We start from the raw sequence: 18,891 nt of genomic DNA on the forward strand, positions 1-18,891 counted from the left end.
TTCACTGGACCACCAGGGAAGTCCCTAGGCAGGATCTTTAAAACAACAGCAAAGTGAATGATCTAGGGAGCAATCTAGAGAAGGCAGACACCTGCCTTCTACGCTTTTGACATCTGACCTCTACTTCTCTCCCCTACCCCTCTGTCCACTCCTCTTGGTCCCTGAGACAGTGGACCCCCCAGGCTTATTATCCCCAGGCTTATTACCGCAGCTCTTTTCCCCATTCCTGGCCAGGAGCAGTGCACCAGGTTCTCCAGGGGTGGAAACCTTCAGCTCCAGTGAGAAACCAATGGAAAAGAAGAGACAAAACACAAATCCAATTTAAAAACTTATTTTAATCATTAGCAGAACAAAAGCAAGCAGTCTGTGTGTGGCACCCCATTTGTGGAGTGAGTGGGGAGGACTTATTTACAAACACTTTTTTAAAAGTCCCTTTTATAAATGGCCGGGCCCTGAATAACTGACTCTCAATAGCATCCAGTGCTCCCAAGACATATCTTTGTTTCCTTTGACGGATGTGTTCTGAACCTGTTCTCAACCAGCTATGCTGGGAACCAGCTAGGAATTCACACAGCCCAGCTTTCTAGGTGCTAATAAGCCAGTGAGAAACAGAAGAGACTTTTACAGAATGAAAAAACTAGGGCATATATCTTAATGATTGAATTGTGGATAATCTGGACACAAAAAAGAAACCTTTGCTTGGCTCTATACTTGCCTAAGGTCAATGCTTCAGTTTCCCCTGGTGCAGAGCAGAGCCAGGCCTGGGAGGAGGGGAAGATGGGCACTTCAGGTGCAAAATGTAAGGTGGGTGACCAAAAGCTCAGTAATCAAGATAATACTTTGATGTAATCATTTTAAAATAAAAATTAATGTTAAAATGTCCATTATGAGCAAAACATTCAAAATTTTTTTCTGGCTGCATTCTGCATCATGTACGGTCTTAGTTCTTTGACCAGGATAGAACCCACACGCCCTGCAGTGGAAGCGTGGAGTCTTAACCACTGGACCACCGGGGAAGTGTCTCAAAAATTTTAAAAGTCAGGACCAGACCCTGCGTTTATATCTCATGGTCCCGCTTACTCCACCCTCATCGTGGCCTGGTTCCAGTAAAATATCATTTTTATGAATGGTCATGGGCTGTAGCTCACAGAATCGTCGTTGCTTTGTTATCACATTAAAATAGTACTTGACAGTTGTGGAGTTTTGTTTTTGTTTTTATTTTTAGTACTCTCTTCAATGTTGTACCTGAACTGCGCTTCTCATTTGCCTCTCCCTGGTCCCTGTCCTGATGCCAAGTGTCCTTGACAATGGAGTTGCCAGGTGACGTACCAGATGTACAATTAGACTTGAATTTCACATAAAATATATCCCATGGGATATACTTAGACAATACTATTATTCACTGATCCAAAATTCAAATTTAATTGAGGATTGTGTATTTTTAACTGTTGAATCTGGCAACCATACTTGATAAACATCATACCTCCCGTCCCCCTAAAATAAGGCAGGATTTGGCCCCACAGCAATATATCCCACCCACCCACTCATGTACAGTTCACATATAAATAAAAGCAACACTCCTGAACACCAAAACCCTATTTCAATAGCGCATTCCTCCTTTGACCTTCCCTCAGCCTCTCGCCTTACAGTTTCAGTCACTGAATTTGTCCCTAAGCCTGGGCCCTCCTCTGCCTCCAGAAACATCCTCCACTCAGGGCCTGTAGCACAACTCATTCCCCATCGGCAGACTGGGTTCCCTAGCCCTGGCCCTCCTCAGCACCACCTTGACATGTCCAGATCACCCATAGTCCTCTCATTCAACTGGGTACCCTCTGGCTCTTAGCATCAATTTCCATAGGCGGAGTAGAATTCTTATCAGTGGGGACTTAGGGGGAGCAGTGGGTAAACCCCCCAGGGAAGCAGGTACAGCCATTGATGGCAAACCAAACACAGCAGAGTCAAGTAACACTTGAAGTCAAACTCAGAAAGGCTTGTAGAGCCAGAAAGGCGAGAAAACAACCAATGGCAACTTTCAGAGGGGCCCTGGGAGCTGGGGCCAACGCTCCAAGGAAGGAAGGGCTTGTCTCGGGTCAAACAGAACTTCCATGGAGTGGGATCTGCACTGTCAGAGAAGGAGGGCAGGCAGGTCACAGCCTAACCGCTGAATGCAGAATACCACAGGCCTCGCTGGACCAGCGGCCAGCTCAGAGGGGTTTCTAGTTCCAGCACATCCTGCCCTGGATTTTCAAAATGTAGGCTTGCATCAGAATTGCCTGGGCTGCTTGTTATAAAAGTCCCATCACCGGCCATCTAAGTGCTCAGGTGCGCTCTCAGTATCTTTGCTGTGAATGAGTCAGACTCTGCATGTGAAACACTTGGCAGGTGGTCCTGGGACACCCTGCTCCCGACTTCAGATGGATACCTGGTGAGCGCTGGCCTCTGTTTCAGAGCAGACATCTTTCTGAGTCCTCAGGCGAATTTAGGGCCAGCCTGGGAGGCTAATGGTCATTCTGGAAAACACACCTGCTGGGGTGATGTGGATGACAAGGGCAGGCAGAAGTGGTGAGGGTATGCAGCCTCTGTCTACGGAGCAGGGAAAGCCTGGAAAGAGTCATGGTGTTGGAGAGAGCTGGATGGACCAGAATGATGCTCACCCTGCACCATCCAGCTTGGCCGCCGCCTCCTTCAAGTGCTCAGGAGTCCGTGGGAACTGGTGCAGTGGGCTCCTGCCTAGATCTCACTCTCCTTGAAGATCTCCTCCATGGTGTGCACCAGGGTGAAGTAGCCCTCGCTGCTCTCCGACAGGCTGCTGCCACGGGGCCAGGCTGCGTGGCCTTGATGAGGCGGGGTGCCTGCCACCCCTAGGCCCTCCTTGGTCAAGTGCAGGAGCCGCCCACCACCAGGCCAGGGCCGCGCCTTCTGCAGCGACCCGGAGTTGGTCCCCTCAGAGAGCTTCTTGGGACATTTCCCCAGGAATCGGAAGTTCTTCCCCAGCACCCAGGCCCTGCAGCCTGAGTGGTGGGCTAGCAAGAAGCGGGCCCACTGTTTTCGCAGCTCAGCCTTCACCTGCCAGGCGAGAAGAGAGCAAGGTTACTGCCCGGGAATCATTGAATCCTGCATCCACTCAGCAAATGCGTGTTGAGTGGCTACTCAGGACCACCCTACGGAAACTTGCGTTCTCACTAGGGGAAAGGAACAGAGAAGCAAACAGACACATTTGAGCAGAGCAGAGGGTAGTAACACCCAAGGCTGTTAAGCAGGACCACGGGAGGAGGTAACAGTGTCTAGAAAAGGACTGTGTCAAGGCGGCATTTGAGGCCTGCCTGATGAATCAAGGGTCCCTGTGTGAAGATATAGAAAAGGCAGCAGCGAGCAAGACAGACGAGGTTTTGCTCTCAAGCAGCTTACATTCTAGTGGAAGGAGGCAGAGATCAATATTTAAACCTGGGGTGGGGAGAGGGGAGGATGAAAGGGAGCTAGAAATCCCACTGGCTCCTAAGTCAGGAGCAAACTGCTCCAGCCTGGGCCCTTCCCCCTTTCAAGCCTCTTTCCAAAGGAGCAGAGGGCTGACTGGGGCTCTGCAACAATAATAAATGTAACCATTGTTACGAGGCAGAGAACCTTTACCACCAGCGCCCCAGGGTAACACTGCAGGGCAGGGACTGTTCCTACTCCCATTTACAGACTGAGGTTCCAAGAGCCATGGTGACCTAACACACAGCTCCTAAGCGGGTGAGTCTTCACGGCTTGATGCGAATTTCTGGACTCTAGACTTGCAGCTGGTTCCCTCTATCACACTTTGATCCTCCTGCCTGGCATAGCTCCAGCGGGACCATGGTTGGGTTCTGTAAAGAAAACTCACCCCAACACCTTGTCCCCAGAGCCTCAGCTGCCTCTTCTCTCCACTGGACACCCGAGGTGCCCATTTGTCCCAACACATGCTGGTCACTGCATGTCTCCCCATGGCACTGTCATATAAACTGAACCCTCCAGGGGGCAGCAGGATGCCAGCCCCAGCCTCGCAGGAAGCTAGAAGTTAGCACAGAAAACTTACCTCTCCATTAGCAAAGCAATACTGCGAGGCCACCAGTAGCCCCTGGAATGAAAGGAAGAGGTGGTGTGAAGCTCTACTCAGTAGAAGATGTGTCTGAGGGTCACTTGGAATGTCCGCAGGCCAGCCCTAGTCTCAGCAGCTTCTACAAGAGGCAGGCAGCTACTCGCTTGTGCTAACTAGAGTTAGTCTAGTTAGTACGTACTGGTGATGTTAACTCGGATTTCCGTGGGGTCTCTTCTTTCTTTGACACCCACCACCCATATCAGCCAAAGCATTGGCTTAGGTGGTCATAGGTCAGTGATGTGCGTGTGTGTGTTAGTTGCTCAGTCGTGTCTGACTTTTTGCAACACCATGGACTGTAGCCTGCCAGGCTCTTCTGTCCATGGGAGTCTCTAGGCAAGAATACTGGAGTGGGTTGTCATTCCCTTCTCCAGGGGATCTTCCTGACCCAGGGATCAATCCCAGGTCTCCTGCATTGCAGGCAGTTTCTTTACCATCTGAGTCACGAGGGGAAGCCCAACATCATTTATTCAATTATACAAATACTGAAAAAGGCAAATGTCCCATTTCTACTTGTCCATAGTGGGCAGTTAAACTATTTTTGTTTTTTGCCTAACTTGCATCCTTTCCTGACCCTTCCCCACTCCCTGGGCTCTGGCAGGGCTGTCAATCATGCAGTCCTCATCTTCTATGAAAGCTATCACCACCATAAGCTGCTCAAATGGTCATGTGACCCTAGCAGGCTCAATCACAATTCTTTTCACTAACAAAGAAGGCTTCATCTCTTCCCCACATTGGCCAACTTCAGAGTCAAAGTCAGTCTGGAAACACTCAAGGGCATCTCTCCCAGCCACGCAGAGTGATTCCATCTGAGGATGAGGCCAACATAGAGAAAAGTTGAGGCTGGAGATTGTCAAGAGATGGGTTTCAGCGGTACTGCTATGGCTTTCCCTGAGACACGAGAGTCTCTGGGACTTAGACTGTGTGTCTGAATCACTGGAGATCCATATGTGTGCAGGACCCAAGGGCTTGAGTGTTTATGGGAAGAACATCATAAAATGCCAGGACTCACAAGCAAAGGACACATTTCCAAACAGAGAGTGAAGGTCATGGTGTAGGCTGACTCTTCCACCCCTCTTGATAACATTTCTCTCATCTGCTGTTGCTAGGGTGGGAGGTTTGGTGCTGGGAACAGAGCTAGACTTGAAAAGGAATTATAAAATGTTGTTCTGGGGGGGGGGGTAGATTTTTATGCTCGTTCTCAGAGAAGCCAGAGATCGCCACGAGGGCTGACACGACATCAGTCACGTGTTTGGATTCTGCCCAGGGGCCGGGAATTTTCCTTCTCCCGGGCACCTTTCTTTATTCCATGGCTCCAGAATGGCTCTGCTCTAGGGCTCCTAAAGGGGGCACAGTGCAACCAGTTTACCATTCTCACACACTCGGTCTCCTTGGGGGTCAGAGCTGCTCTGTGCAGTTGGCAGGGCAGGTGTTATTTGCCTCTGGGTCTAGGATATTAGAACAGAGTGCTGGGACTCTCATGAATCAGTTGGCTAAAATAGGATTCCACATCACAAGCGTGTCTTTCACTTCACGTTCCCGAGTCATGGTTGGAGGAACATCCTGGAGTCTGGTTAATTTTTGTTCTAGATGAAGCAGGTGTGAAGGGCTCGGCCCCCCGAGCAGATGGCTCTCACTCCATATGTCACCACCACGTGGTAGTCTCTCCACAGATCCCTTGAGAGCATCGGGAGGCTGATGAAATCCTCTAAGCAATAAGACCTTGGGAGAGCGAAGCCCCCCCACCCACCAAAGCAGTTCAGTTCAGGCGCTCAGTCGTGTCCAACTCTTTGTGACCCCATGAATCATAGCACGCCAGGCCTCCCTGTCCATCACCAACTCCCGGAGTCCACCCAAACCCATGTCCATTGAGTCAGTGATGCCATCCAACCATCTCATCCTCTGTCATCCCCTTCTCCTGCCCTCAATCCTTCCCAGCATCAGGGTATTTTCACATGAGTCAGCTCTTCGCATCAGGTGGCCAAATTATTGGAGTTTCAGCTTCAACATCAGTGCTTCCAATGAACACCCAGGACTGATCTCCTTTAGGATGGACTGGTTGGATCTCCTTGCAGTCCAAGGGACTCTCAAGAGTCTTCTCCAACACCACAGTTCAAAAGCATCAATTCTTCAGCACTCAGCTTTCTTTATAGTCCAACTCTAACATCGATACATGACTACTGGAAAAACCATAGCCTTGCTTAGACGGACCTTTGTTGACAAAGTAATGTCTCTGCTTTTTAATATGCTGTCTAGGTTGGTCATAATTTTCCTTCCAAGGAGTAAGTATCTTTTAATTTCATGGCTGCAATCACCATCTGCAGTGATTTTGGAGCCCAAAAATATAAAGTCTGTCACTGTTTCTGCTGTTTCCCCATATTTGCCATGAAGTGATGGCAATGGCAAGCCACTCCAGTACTCTTGCCTAGAAAATCCCATGGATGGAGGAGCCTGGTAGGTTGCAGTCCATGGGGTTGCTACAAGTTGGACGCGACTGAGTGACTTCACTTTCACTTTTCACTTTCACACAATGGAGAAGGCAATGGCAACCCACTCCAGTGTTCTTGCCTGGAGAATCCCAGGGACGGCAGAGCCTGGTGGGCTGCCATCTATGGGGTCGCACAGAGTCGGATACAACTGAAGCGACTTAGCAGCAGCAGCAGCAGATGGGACCAGATGCCATGATCTTCGTTTTCTGAATGCCGAAGCAGTAAGAAAAGGAAACAGTTGGGTCCAGTGCTGATTCCTGTGGTGGAGCCACTAAGACACAGCCCCCTGATAATGCACCTGCTCACCTGAGCTCCCACCTCTGCCCGGTGGCCTGGAGGGAAAGCACAGGGTTATTCAGGAGGGCAGCCTCTGCCCCGGCATGAGGCTCTCAGTGTGCTTCTGTCTCTCTCTGGAGAGCCCATCTGATTCCTCACCCTCCTTGGCAGTGCTCCGGGGGAGCAGGGCTGCAGGACGAAGTGATCAGTGCAGTAGCTGGTCTCCAGAGACTGCCCCAATGTTTTCTCCATCCCTTTATGTGACTTCGAACATCAAGAGGTGGATCTTATCTTCCCTTCCCTCGAGGCTGGGATGACCTTGTGACTCCTCCTATGAGCACAATGTGGTGGGAAGTGACATTCTGGGAATTCTGGCCCTCCCTATTAGAACACTTGCTCTGGGGATGTTCTGGGAGTCCAGCTGCCATGCTTCGAGGCGCACAAGATACATGAAGAAGCCACGTGGAGGAGGATGGAGGCTCTCTGATCCATATCCTCAGCAGAGCTCCCAGACGACAGCCCATGGCAACGTCCAGCGTGTGAATGAGCTGTCTTGGATGTTCCAGACCAATCCAACCTTCAGATGTTTGCAGCCTCATTCAAAGATGACATGTACCAAAAGGATCGCTCTGACAGCCCAGCTCACAGACTCATTCAGGATAATAACATAGTTACTGCTTCAAGCTATGATCGGGCCTGGTTTGTTACACAATAACGGGTGACCAAACATGTTTCCAGTCACCAGAGTTTGATAGGCTAGGATTCTTTCTCAGAAATCTGACCCACAAGACCCCACATGAGTGTCTGATCTTCAGCTGGCTTTGGGTACGTGAGATCAGCTGATCGAGGGGATCAAGCTCTCTGAGGAAAAAAGGGCACCAGATACTTCTGACAGAACAGCTGTGGGCTTTTGTTTTGTTGTTGTCATTTCTCGTTTGGGATTATTTTTTAAAGAAGATTAAGACCAAGCAACATAGGAAACCCAAATGACTAAACTATATAGCCTTTGCAATCCCCAAAAAAGATTGAAATAAACATGGTTTCAAAATGCAAAAAATTATCAGTGTGTGCTCTCTGTTCAAAACTACATGCAATTCAGCTCTAACAGAAGGGAAAAAGAGCCATTGTCCAGTGATCCCTACCGTACCTCAGGCTCTGTCTCCCTGGCCTCTGGTGAGTGTGCAGTGGTCAGGAGCATTTTCTTCACTCTGCCCACAGACTCTCAGTACCTGACAGTGTCTGCTAGTGGCTTCAGGACTCTGATATAGGGACTTCCCTGGTGGTCCAGTGGCTAAGACTCCATGCTCCCAATGCAGGGAATCCAGGTTCAATCCCTGGTTAGGGGACTAGGTCCCACATGCAGCAACTAGAGTTCACACGGCACAACCAGAAGATTCTGCATACCTCAACTAAGACAAGGTGCAGCCAAATACATAAATAAATACTAAAAAAGAGACTCTGCTATAGGAAACTGACCTTGGTTCTGACCTTCACAGAGCACCTGAGAAGCCCTCCTGCACAGTGGTTACAAGCAAGGCTTAATCTCTGAATGCAAATCTCATCTCTGCTACTTGTTAGCATATGCAAAAGTTCCTCTGAGCCACAGATGTTTCAACTATAAAATGATAGAATAATCACTCCCTCACAGTGAGAATGTGAGGCTTCAATGACATTTATTTTGACCCAAACAAAACCAGTTCTGGTGGCAAAGAGTTCACCTGCCAATGCAGGAGATGCAAGAAACGTGGGTTTGATCCCTGGGTCAGGAAGATCTACTGGAGAAGCAAATGGCAGTCCACTCCAGTATTTTTGCCTGAAGAATCCCCTGGACAGAGGAACCTGGTTGGCTACAGTCCATGGGGTTGCAAAGGGTCAGACATGGCTGAGCACAGCACAGAAAATCACTTCAGCCAGTCTCAGCCATCCAAGTCTGCAAAGCTTAGGCTCTAGATGAGTGGGGAAGTCATCTAGAAAGTTAAGCCCATGAATCCCATGAAAGAAAGATGAAACAGACCTACTATGTCCTACCTGGATTGCTGACCCCCAGAATCATGAGAAATAATAAACATGACTGTCATTTTAATCCACTAAGTAATGGATGACAGTTTAAGCAATGGATGAGCAAAATGCCTAGGTACCTCAACCACAGCTGGCCTCTTGTTTCTAGATTCAGCTCCCACATAACTGTCAAGGTTCAAGAGCCTCCTGGTCTCTACTCACTGTTCATTTTGCACAAACTCTGTGGAGAACCCAGCAAAAATAGGCACTTAATAAAAGACTCCATGCTGACACTCGCAAAGAAAATGATTGTGAGTCACACCAACTATTACAGAGCAGGAAACAAACCACTTTCCCTTTTGTAGTCACCAAGTCATGCTGGCAAGATTAAAGCAACATGTCCCTCTCCACACTCTCCTAATTTGAAAGGCCCTCGCTGATCAGTCCTGCCATTACTTGAACTCTTTTTCCACCTGCAGGCTCTTGAAATTCTGAGTCTGTTTGGATCAAAGGCATTAGGCTTTCTACAAAGGCAAGAAGTCCTTGTTCAGACATCTACTTACATGGAAGGAGCCCAGAGTCAATTGAATGAAGAGTCGTATATGTCTTGGAAATCCTTCAACTTGATCATCAGTGATGAAAGAGAAGAGAATGTCATGAACGCCCAATAAAGGGATGAGGACCAGTGTGGACTTGGCCAGTCTGCAAGTAACAACCGAACAGGTGTCATGAAAGCCGCCCTGGAAACAGGCAACATTTTCTGCTTTTCTGTGTACCGATTGTGCTTAGTCGTTCAGTCATGTCTGACTCTTTGTGACCCCACGGACTGTAGCCCGCCAAGCTCCTCTGTCCATAGGGATTCTCCAGGCAAGAATACTGGAGTGGGGTTGCCATGCCCTCCTCCAGAGGGTCTTCCCAACCCAGGGATTGAACCCAGATCTCTCACATTGTAGACGGATTCTTTACCATCTGAGTCACTAGGGAAGCCCAAGAATACTAGAGTGGGTAGCCTATGCCTTCTCCAGGGGGAATTTCTCAACCCAGGAATTGAACTGGGGTCTCCTGCACTGCAGGGGGATTCTTTACCAGCTGAGCTACCAGGGAAGCCCTTTAGTATAGCTCTAATTGTATTGATAAATAGTTGGTTTTTCTGTTTGTCTCCTTGGGTACATATACATGGAATGCCCTAAGAGCCAGTATGGTCTTGTTCACAGATGCATCCCCACACTTGACTCATGGAAGATGCTCAGAAAACATGAATTAGATGGATGAATGGATTCCCCCATACAGATTATGATATACCTACAGATCTTAACATTTTGTTTGATGGATATATTTACATGTACATGGGTGTCCCCCTGGGACATTACACAAGTTCCCTATTGCCTGGCCAGCAAGTGCCTCTACTTCTTTCTCTATCCAGGACTTCCAACGTCAGTGCCTTACAGAGCCAGAGAAGGGAAAGAAAATGACTTGCCCAGGGTCACACAGCCACTAAGTGGTATCTCCCAGCCTGGAAGCAGGGCTTCTGACCTCACACTCAGGCCTTGCACACTAAAGCAGGATTTCATCATCTGTCCCCATGCTGTTCCCAACCTGACAGCGAGGGCAGCAGGAAATGAGACACTGATCCTTCTCATAAAAAGCACCGTGTGGACACCGCTGTTGTATACACTCTACACAAAAAAGACAAACATTGCTTTGTACCACCCACGTGCAAATGCACAGCTGCGACCCAGACATTCCGTACCGCATACCGGTGGTTCCCAAATGGGCTATCAGAATTCCTACAAAGCTTTGAAAAAAAAAAATACATATATATATAGGTTGGCTCTCAATACAGCTTCCTGGGTCCTGTGTCAACCCCCTGAATCAAAATCTCTGGAGGTTGGGTCCAGGGAATGAGGATGTGTAAAGGACTCCCCATGGGATATCAAGCAGCCACATTTGGAAACAACTTCTCTTCACTGTTGAGCAGCTTCTAAATTTCAAACTAACTACATGAGTAAAGGTGACTCACATTTGGGGCATAAACAAAGCTACTGTCTGATGCACATCTGGGGAAAAAAGAGCTTAAATGTAATGAATTTTTTTTTTTTTTGCCCAAGTCACTTGTCTTAAAGACTAGGAGAAGGTTCATTTCTCCTCACTGAATAAAAACCCCATGGAGTTAAAGATGTGGAGGGACTTCCCTGGCAGTCCAGGGGTTAAGACTCTGTACTTCCGCTGCAGGGGTTCAGTCCCTGGTCAGGGAACTAAGATTCCACGTGCTGCATCTTGAAGTCAAAAAAAAAAAAAGATGTGGGAACAGAGAGGGTCAGCAGCCCCCATGTGCAGTATCTTCAGGGAGGTTTAATTTTATCCAAGAGAAAGCATCTATATGAATCTTGTATTTGAATGTTATCAATGAAATTAAAACCCTCACCTTTGTACCCTAAAAGGACCTACAGCCAATAAGAGTTGAGCAGGAGTCACCAAGGAGGGGGACGCCCCCCACCCCCAGCACATGGGCTGAGTGTCCCAGGACAGAGCCCCGGGACCGAGGAGTGGAGAATCTGAGATGCAGCCACCAGTTAGGTGATCCTCCTGAGCCAAGCTCACACCTAGTAGAGCTCCCACACCCACCTGTGCACACTCACTTAGCTGAGCCACATTAAGGTGTTCCCAAGCAGAAACTCTGTCAAGAGTTTCACGTTTTGCTTGTTTGTTTCTCTAATTTCCAGGAGTGTCTTAAATCAGAGGTGGCAAATTGGTATCCATGGGTTATATTTGACCTGCTTACAGCTTTTGCTTATGCTAGGTAGTGATCTTTGCTATTGGAGCCGCCCTTAAATAATGAGATTTCAAGCAAAGAGGTCCAGGTGTTCAGCTTCTTTTGAAAAGTAGGGAGATCTGGCCAGACTGGGCCCCAATTCCTTGTTGCCAATCGTCATCTACAGCCTTTAGAGGGAACACGGTTTCTCCAACCCAAGACTGTTTGGCCCTTGCAAGCGTGTGAATCTTTGACCCTCACTCTGAGTTATTTAAAAAATCTTTATTTATGTATAAAAATATTAAAATATGTATGTATGTATTTATGGATTATTTTTAAAAAAAGATTTATTTAGCTGTATTGAGTCTTAGTTGTGGCACATGGGATCTAGCTCCCAGACCAGGGATCAAACCCATATCTCCCTGCATGAGGAGCTCAGAGTCTTAGTCACTGGACTGCCATGGCAGTCCCTATTTTGGATTTTAATAACACATACTTTCATGCATGTCTTATCATCGACTTATTCTCAGGGCCATGCTATGACATTATGTTTTTTAAATAAACTGTTCATCTTGAAATACTTTTCGATCTACAGAAAAGTAGCAAAGATCGCACAGAGAATTCCCACATACCCTTCACTTCCCCTAATGTTTAAGTTGTACAGACCCATGATGGGACCTTTGGCAGCACTAAGAAACCAGTATTGGCACGTGGCCAATAACTATCCTCCAGACTTTACCCAGATTTTCACCAGCTTTTCCAATAACGTTCTTTTCACATTCCAAAATCCAATCCAAGGTCCCCACACTTAACATGGAAGAATTGTTAAGGAATGATCATCTTCTAATGACTTTTTGGGTCATTTTACTAGCTGCTATCTCTCTGTGCGTATTCCAAAGGAATTTCCCATTCCTCATATGATTCTGAGTTCTCTTTGGACAAAAGACTATTTACATCTCTGTTTGGATGAAAATCCATAAGTACCTATAGCAGCTCCTCTTATGAACTGTGTTTATGCCCTTTTTCATCTACAGTCATTTGTTTATTTTAATGGTTTAATTTATTGCAGTCAGTTAGCTCTTCAACTAGAGAATGAAATGGCAACCCACTCCAGGATTCTTGCCTGGAGAATTCTGTGGACAGAGGAGCCTGATGGGCTGCTGTCCATGGAGTCACACAGAGTTGGACATGACTGAAGTGACTTAGCATGCATGCATGTATTGGAGAAGGAAATGGCAACCCACTCCAGTATTCTTACTTGGAGAATCCCAGGGACAGAGGAGCCTGGTGGGCTGCCGTCTATGGGGTCGCACAGAGTCAGACACGACTGAAGCGACTTAGCAGCAGCAGCAACTGTTGTGAGTAAGTACAGAGAGGAGGAGGAGGAGCTGGGGCCAAAGGCAGTGGGACTCGAAGACAGTACCTGGGGCCGGGGTTTGAATCCCAGCACTGCCAATTACTAGCGATGTGGCCCTGGGCAAATTATTTAACCTCTCTCCCTGTAAAAATGAGGATTATACTACTACTACTATCATATGAAATGTTAAATGTTAAAATAATAATAAAAATATTATTAATAATAATAATTCCTAACATTGCCATTTTAAGGACTAAATAACATGGAGCCAACCCTCAGACTAAACCATACCCGATATGTGAAGCATGATCAATAACATTTAGTTGTCACTATTTTTAAAGAAGCCATCTCTCCCTCAGGTTGCTCACAATCTCAGTGACTTGGATCAATTTTTCTTCCATTTGTGACATTTTTATGAAAGTCCTTTATAAGTTCACTAAGAAATGGTTCTGGGCTTCCCTGATGGTCCTGTGGTTAAGAATTTGCCTTGCAGTGCAAGGGACACCAGTTTGATCGCCGGTCCAGGAAGATGCCGCGTGCGGCAGGGCAACTAAGGGCTCCACAACTACTGAGCCTGAACTATGGGATTTCTTTGGAAGGAAGGATGCTAAGGCTGAAACTCCAGTACTTTGGCCACCTCATGTGAAGAGTTGACTCACTGGAAAAGACTCTGATGCTGGGAGGGATTGGGGGCAGGAGGAGAAGGGGACAACAGAGGATGAGATGGCTGGATGGCATCACTGACTCGATGGACGTGAGTCTGAGTGAACTCCGGGAGTTGGTGATGGACAGGGAGGCCTGGCGTGCTGCGATTCATGGGATCGCAAAGAGTCGGACACGACTGAGCGACTGAACTGATCTGAACTGATGGAGCAACTACTGGAGCCCGTGCTCCACAACAAGAGAAGCCAGTGCAATGAGAAGCCCAAGCACCGTAACTAGAGGGTAATCCTCGCTCTCCACAACTAGAGAGAATCTGCAGGCACAGCAACGAAGACCCATCACAACCAAAGACAGATAAATATATTTTTTAAAGATATGTACTTTAAAAAATAAAATAAAAATAAATTTTAAAAAAGACATGATTCTCCTTTATAAGTTCATTAAGAATCCTGCCCCACACATCACACCAAAAGTTAAGATCATTTTTCTAGGAAGAGCATGTCACCTCCATGCTGGGAACCACAAGAAACAGAGAACTCCCTCCAGGCTGAGGGTCTGCTGGGGTCTGTCCACAATCCAGGGACACTGCTCTCTCTCCAGGTCTGCCTCAGTTGTCCTTTGCCAGACCATGCAGCTGGGCTGGTTACAGTTTACTGCTTGAATGATGGAAGCCGGGGAATGAGGGATAGGATTACAGAAGGTTCTGGAGTCCTAGCAACTTGCCTCTTTGGCGAGTCTCAAGTGTGTCTAATTTAAACTTTTCTAAAATATACTCCTGGAGGGGGTCCAAATCGTGAGAACTACATTCTGAAAGTTCTCGAAAACCTGGGAGAGTTGGAGGCCGGACTGTTCCTACCAGAGTTTGGACAAAATGCATTGGCTTCATCACCCTCTTCTCCTCATCCTTGCAGGGGCCCCAGTAGGGGGGACGTGGAAGAGGAGGACCTTCCAACATGGGGGAGGGCAGTATGAGCTGAGTGTGCTCATGACCCCTTGGGGTGACGGGAAGCAGCCCTCCCAGAACTTAGAAATGAGGGAGTTAGCACTGCTCAGACAGAAAGATGGGCAAATGCACGATTCCCTGGACCAGGTGGTAAAATAAGGTGGCCTAAGGGACATTTCCCTGGGGACTCCCCTTGTAGTCCAGTGGTTAAGAATCTGCCTTGCCACGCAGGGGCTGTGGGTTCGATCCCTGGTTAGGGAACCAAGACTCCGCATGTCACAGGGCAACTAAGCTCAAGCACCACAACTATGGAGCCTGCGTGCTCTAGGGCCCACAAGACACAACCAGAGAGTCCTCGTGCTGCAATGGAAGATCCCATATGATGTAACAAAGATTCGTGTGCCACAACTAAGACCCAACGAAAATAGATAAAAATAAGTAATTTTTTTTTAAAGATCAGAGAAGTTTGAGAGCCATTGTTTTGGATAACTCTAGAGAAGAGCCTGGAAAAGAGGATGTCAGGCTGCTTAGAAACATACTTTCCATGGTCCAACCAGAAAATTGCATGTATCTGGTCCCATGGTCTATGTATTCTGACTGTGTATCAGAATCTTCTAGGAACTCTCCTGCAAGAAGTCCATGGGCAGGGAACACTGGTGGTCCAGTGGTTGCAATCTAGAACCTGTGCTCACAACAAGAGAAGCCCCCTGCCCAGGAAGCCCCCAACTAGCAAAAGCCTGCACACCACAACAAAGACCCAGCAAAACAACCCCCAACCAAAAGAAGTCCATGTGATGGGGCTCCATCCCTCGACACTGAATCTAATATCCAGCGGAGGGGCTCATGAGTCAGGGCTTTGGGGCCGGCTATCTGGTGATGCTTAACACAGCCAGGATGGAAAGCTATCATAGGGGCCACTGAGGGTCTGCAGCTCAGGGACGGCCCAGTGGTCCGTGGTGGGCTTTGGCAGGGTTTAGACACTCTGTCTGTGTGAAAGGTGGTGCCTTGACACTTGTCTGCCCCTGTTTCTGCCTCTTGGGAGTGCTGTCTTCTGATGGGTTTTCATGGTGACTGGGTTTCCCTGGTGGCTGGTTAGTGAAAGGATTCCCCGGTGAATGGACCCAGCCAGGGTAGAGGGGAGAAGCCCTGCTCTTGGCCTTGGATCTCCACCCTCAGAGACGGGTGAGAGGCTTAGCCTTGGGAAAAGGGCCAGAGAGGCTGTCAGCCACTTGGAGGCTTGGCCAGAGACGCCCAGAAAGACACATAGCTCTGTGTGGTCCGAGCCAGCTCAAGTACCCCCGGGCAATGGGGGTTTGCATAATATCTGAGCCAACAACTGTATATATTTGCCTGGTCCTGAACTGTATGTGTTTATGCTTCTGGAACTCCCGAGGGTAGGGGGTTAGGCTGATAGGACTTGGGGTCTGGAAACCCCAGGCAAATACTATTCATTGCATTTAATTAGGACCTCCTTTAACCCTCATCCCACTCCAGTATTCTTGCCTGGAGAATCCCATGGACGGAGGAGCCTGGTGGGCTGCAGTCCATGGGGTCGCAAAGAGTCGGACACGACTGAGCGACTTCACTTTCTTTCTTTCCTTTAACCCTCGTCACAAGTTGAGGATGGGTCTGGGGTGACTCTCCCAGGTGACACACCAGAAAGCAGACCTGGGGAGGCCAAGAGACTTGCCCAAGGTCAGTCCAGGATGAAGGTCAGCATCGGCCCTCCTGATTCATTCTACACCCACATCCCGATCCGTGGTGAGTTGGAACGTGTGCTCCTCACAGATGGGGTCCCCATCCTATTTTCCTTTCACTTGAAGAACAGGGATGGCACATCATAGACCCTCATTGAATGTCTGTCGGAAAAATGAAAAACTACCTTCCCCGCGCACCTGGCTCAGGGTGGCTTCTGGCCTTAGAGGGAGAAGTCCAGCTATATAGCCACTCTGACGCATATCTCTGCCCCTGCTCTGCCACGTGGACTGACATCTCTTAAGTTTTGAGCAAAACTTTGGGTTAAAACACTGCATCCCGGAGAAGCACACACATGCTATAGAAAGTAGAATAACTGGGAAAAGAGGAGGGGAGGGGGACCTTTGTCTCGCTTTCATTCAGCATTTGATTGACAGCAACACAGAAGTAAGTAATCACCCATGATCTGACACTGTGAGACGGGACGCAGTCACCTTGGAAGCAGAACAAGGGATGCAGCAAAAGCAAGTCCCAGAGAAAACATGACTGTGTTAAAAATGTACTTCTTTGGGCTCCAAAAGTTTGTGGTCACATTACTCGAGGTCTTGATGCTGCTGCTGCTAAGTCGCTTCAGTAGTGTCCGACTCTGTGCGACCCCATAGATGGCAGCCCACAAGGCTCCCCCGTCCCCGGGATTCTCCAGGCAAGAACACTGGAGTGGGTTGCCATTTCCTTCTCCAATGCATGAAAGTGAAAAGTGAAAGTGAAGTCGCTCAGTCGTGTCCGACTCCTAGCGACCCCATGGACTGCAGCCCACCAAGCTCCTCCGTCCATGGGATTTTCCAGGCAAGAGTACTGGAGTGGGGTGCCATTGCCTTCTCCGACTCAAGGTCTTAAAAATACCCAAATACTCTCTTCTGAGTTGTTGTTGTTCAGCTGCTATGTCATGACTGAGTCTTCTGTGACCCCATGGACTATAGCCCACCAGGCTTCTCTGTCTATGGGATTCTCCAGGCACAGATACTGGGGTGGGTTGCCATTTCCTTCTCCAGGGGCTTCTGAGTTACACTACGTCTTTTATTCTGTTACCTCAAATAAGGCAACTGTCCAACTCCCCTTCATGTGATTCTTTCCTATCCCTGTAAACCACCCACTCTTGGGAGCATTTTTCACAGTTTCCCCCTGGGAATGTGTGTGCCCTTGATTACTCACCACTGACTTCATTTTCATGGGACCAGAAGGTCCTGGATCTTTAGCAAAAGCCTTACATGACACCCTGACACTTTTTTCCGAGGGGCTCTTGCAGACACCCTCATCTCAGGAGAGAAACATATGAATGCCATTTTCCCCCTTCCTGGGACATTAGCCAGAATAGCCAGAAGGGGTCAAAATAAACTTTGACTGTTCGGTACTGACCTCAGGCCACTCACCTGTATTTATAATCTCTGAAGCACATTTGATGAGCTTTGAGCTTAGAAATGAGAAGCTTGAGAATTTTCAGGAAGATGAAGAAATTGACCTTGAAAAAAAAAGCAGATATAAATAAGTGATGGACTCTATGTGGCTATGACTATCAAGGTCACCCTGGACCCTGCCATCAGATCCTTGTCCATGGAAATGGAATGGGGCAGGTTGGCAGTCAGCCAGTCAGGTAGTTAACAGTCAGGGTAATCACCTCTCTCCCAAAGGCCATCTCAACTGAGAGCCTGGAGAGGATTCTAAAGAGTCACTTATCCTTCTGGTTCTGGGACACCCACCACAATAGCCATCTGAGAAAGGCAAACAGACATTTACATGACTATTTTTAATTAAAATTATTGAGGGACTTTCCTGGTGGTCCAGTGGTTAAGAATCCACCTTGCAATGCATGGGACACAGGTTCGATCCCTGGTCGGGGAACTAAGACCCCCACATGACACAAGGCATTGCCAAAAATTTTTTTAAATAAAAATAAGTAAAATAGAAAAGACTTTAAAATGCCTCTATGCAATGGAGAAAGAGCCCATAGAGATGGTGGTCAGGTTATAGTTAACGGAATAAAGTCTCTATAGACATTGAGCCAACACAATACTGATGTCCTTGTCTCAAACCACAGATTGAAACACAAGCTTAAGAATCCAACATGTACCTGTTATTACTTGTCTTATTGGCCTGGGGAAAATCGATACTCAAAGCTAAGAGGGCAGGGTTTCAGGCAAGAGGCTATGTATCCAATCTGCAAGCCAACAGGGAGAAGGGAAATTCCCAGCCAAGGAATATTTAGTAACAGAACACTTAAAGGCAAACTAAGTGTAACCAAGTAATTTATCCCCTTTAATGGGATATCTGTTTTTCATCACAAAGAGAAAACGCTGTGTCCTTGGCTTAGTGGCTTGTTGAACTTGAGCATTTTTCTTACAAAGTAAGCCTAACAGGGAAAGGCACATATTTCAGGGAATTAATTTCAACCAGGACTGTCTCGTAGGAAATGAAGGTTTGTGATGAATGTGTTGATTCATTGTTCTTTGCGTCTTCCAGAGACCAGACAAGAGAAAATGGGCATCAACCACTGACATGGAATGAAACACCAGCCTAGTGGACCACAGAACCTCCATCCATCCAGGT

The 18,891-nt window shown here is 47.8% G+C and overlaps 1 protein-coding gene across 2 annotated transcripts in view; it reads right to left on the minus strand.

Annotated features, from left to right (window-relative positions):
* Positions 1-972: 972 nt before the first annotated feature.
* Positions 973-18,891, minus strand: part of GLP2R (glucagon-like peptide 2 receptor) — a 42,561-nt gene continuing 24,642 nt past the window's right edge. For both annotated transcript variants that reach the window (XM_010843013.1, XM_010843012.1), the window contains exons 10-13: positions 17,718-17,806; positions 9,441-9,579; positions 4,055-4,096; positions 973-3,066 (exon numbers count right to left, since the gene is read on the minus strand). In XM_010843013.1, coding sequence (XP_010841315.1) covers positions 2,731-3,066; positions 4,055-4,096; positions 9,441-9,579; positions 17,718-17,806 — 606 coding nt within the window. In that variant the 3' untranslated portion in view covers positions 973-2,730. The remainder of the gene's footprint in view (positions 3,067-4,054; positions 4,097-9,440; positions 9,580-17,717; positions 17,807-18,891) is intronic.

The sequence above is a fragment of the Bison bison genome, unplaced genomic scaffold, assembly GCF_000754665.1.
Source record: "Bison bison bison isolate TAMUID 2011002044 unplaced genomic scaffold, Bison_UMD1.0 scf7180017864180, whole genome shotgun sequence".
Lineage (NCBI taxonomy): Eukaryota > Metazoa > Chordata > Mammalia > Artiodactyla > Bovidae > Bison > Bison bison.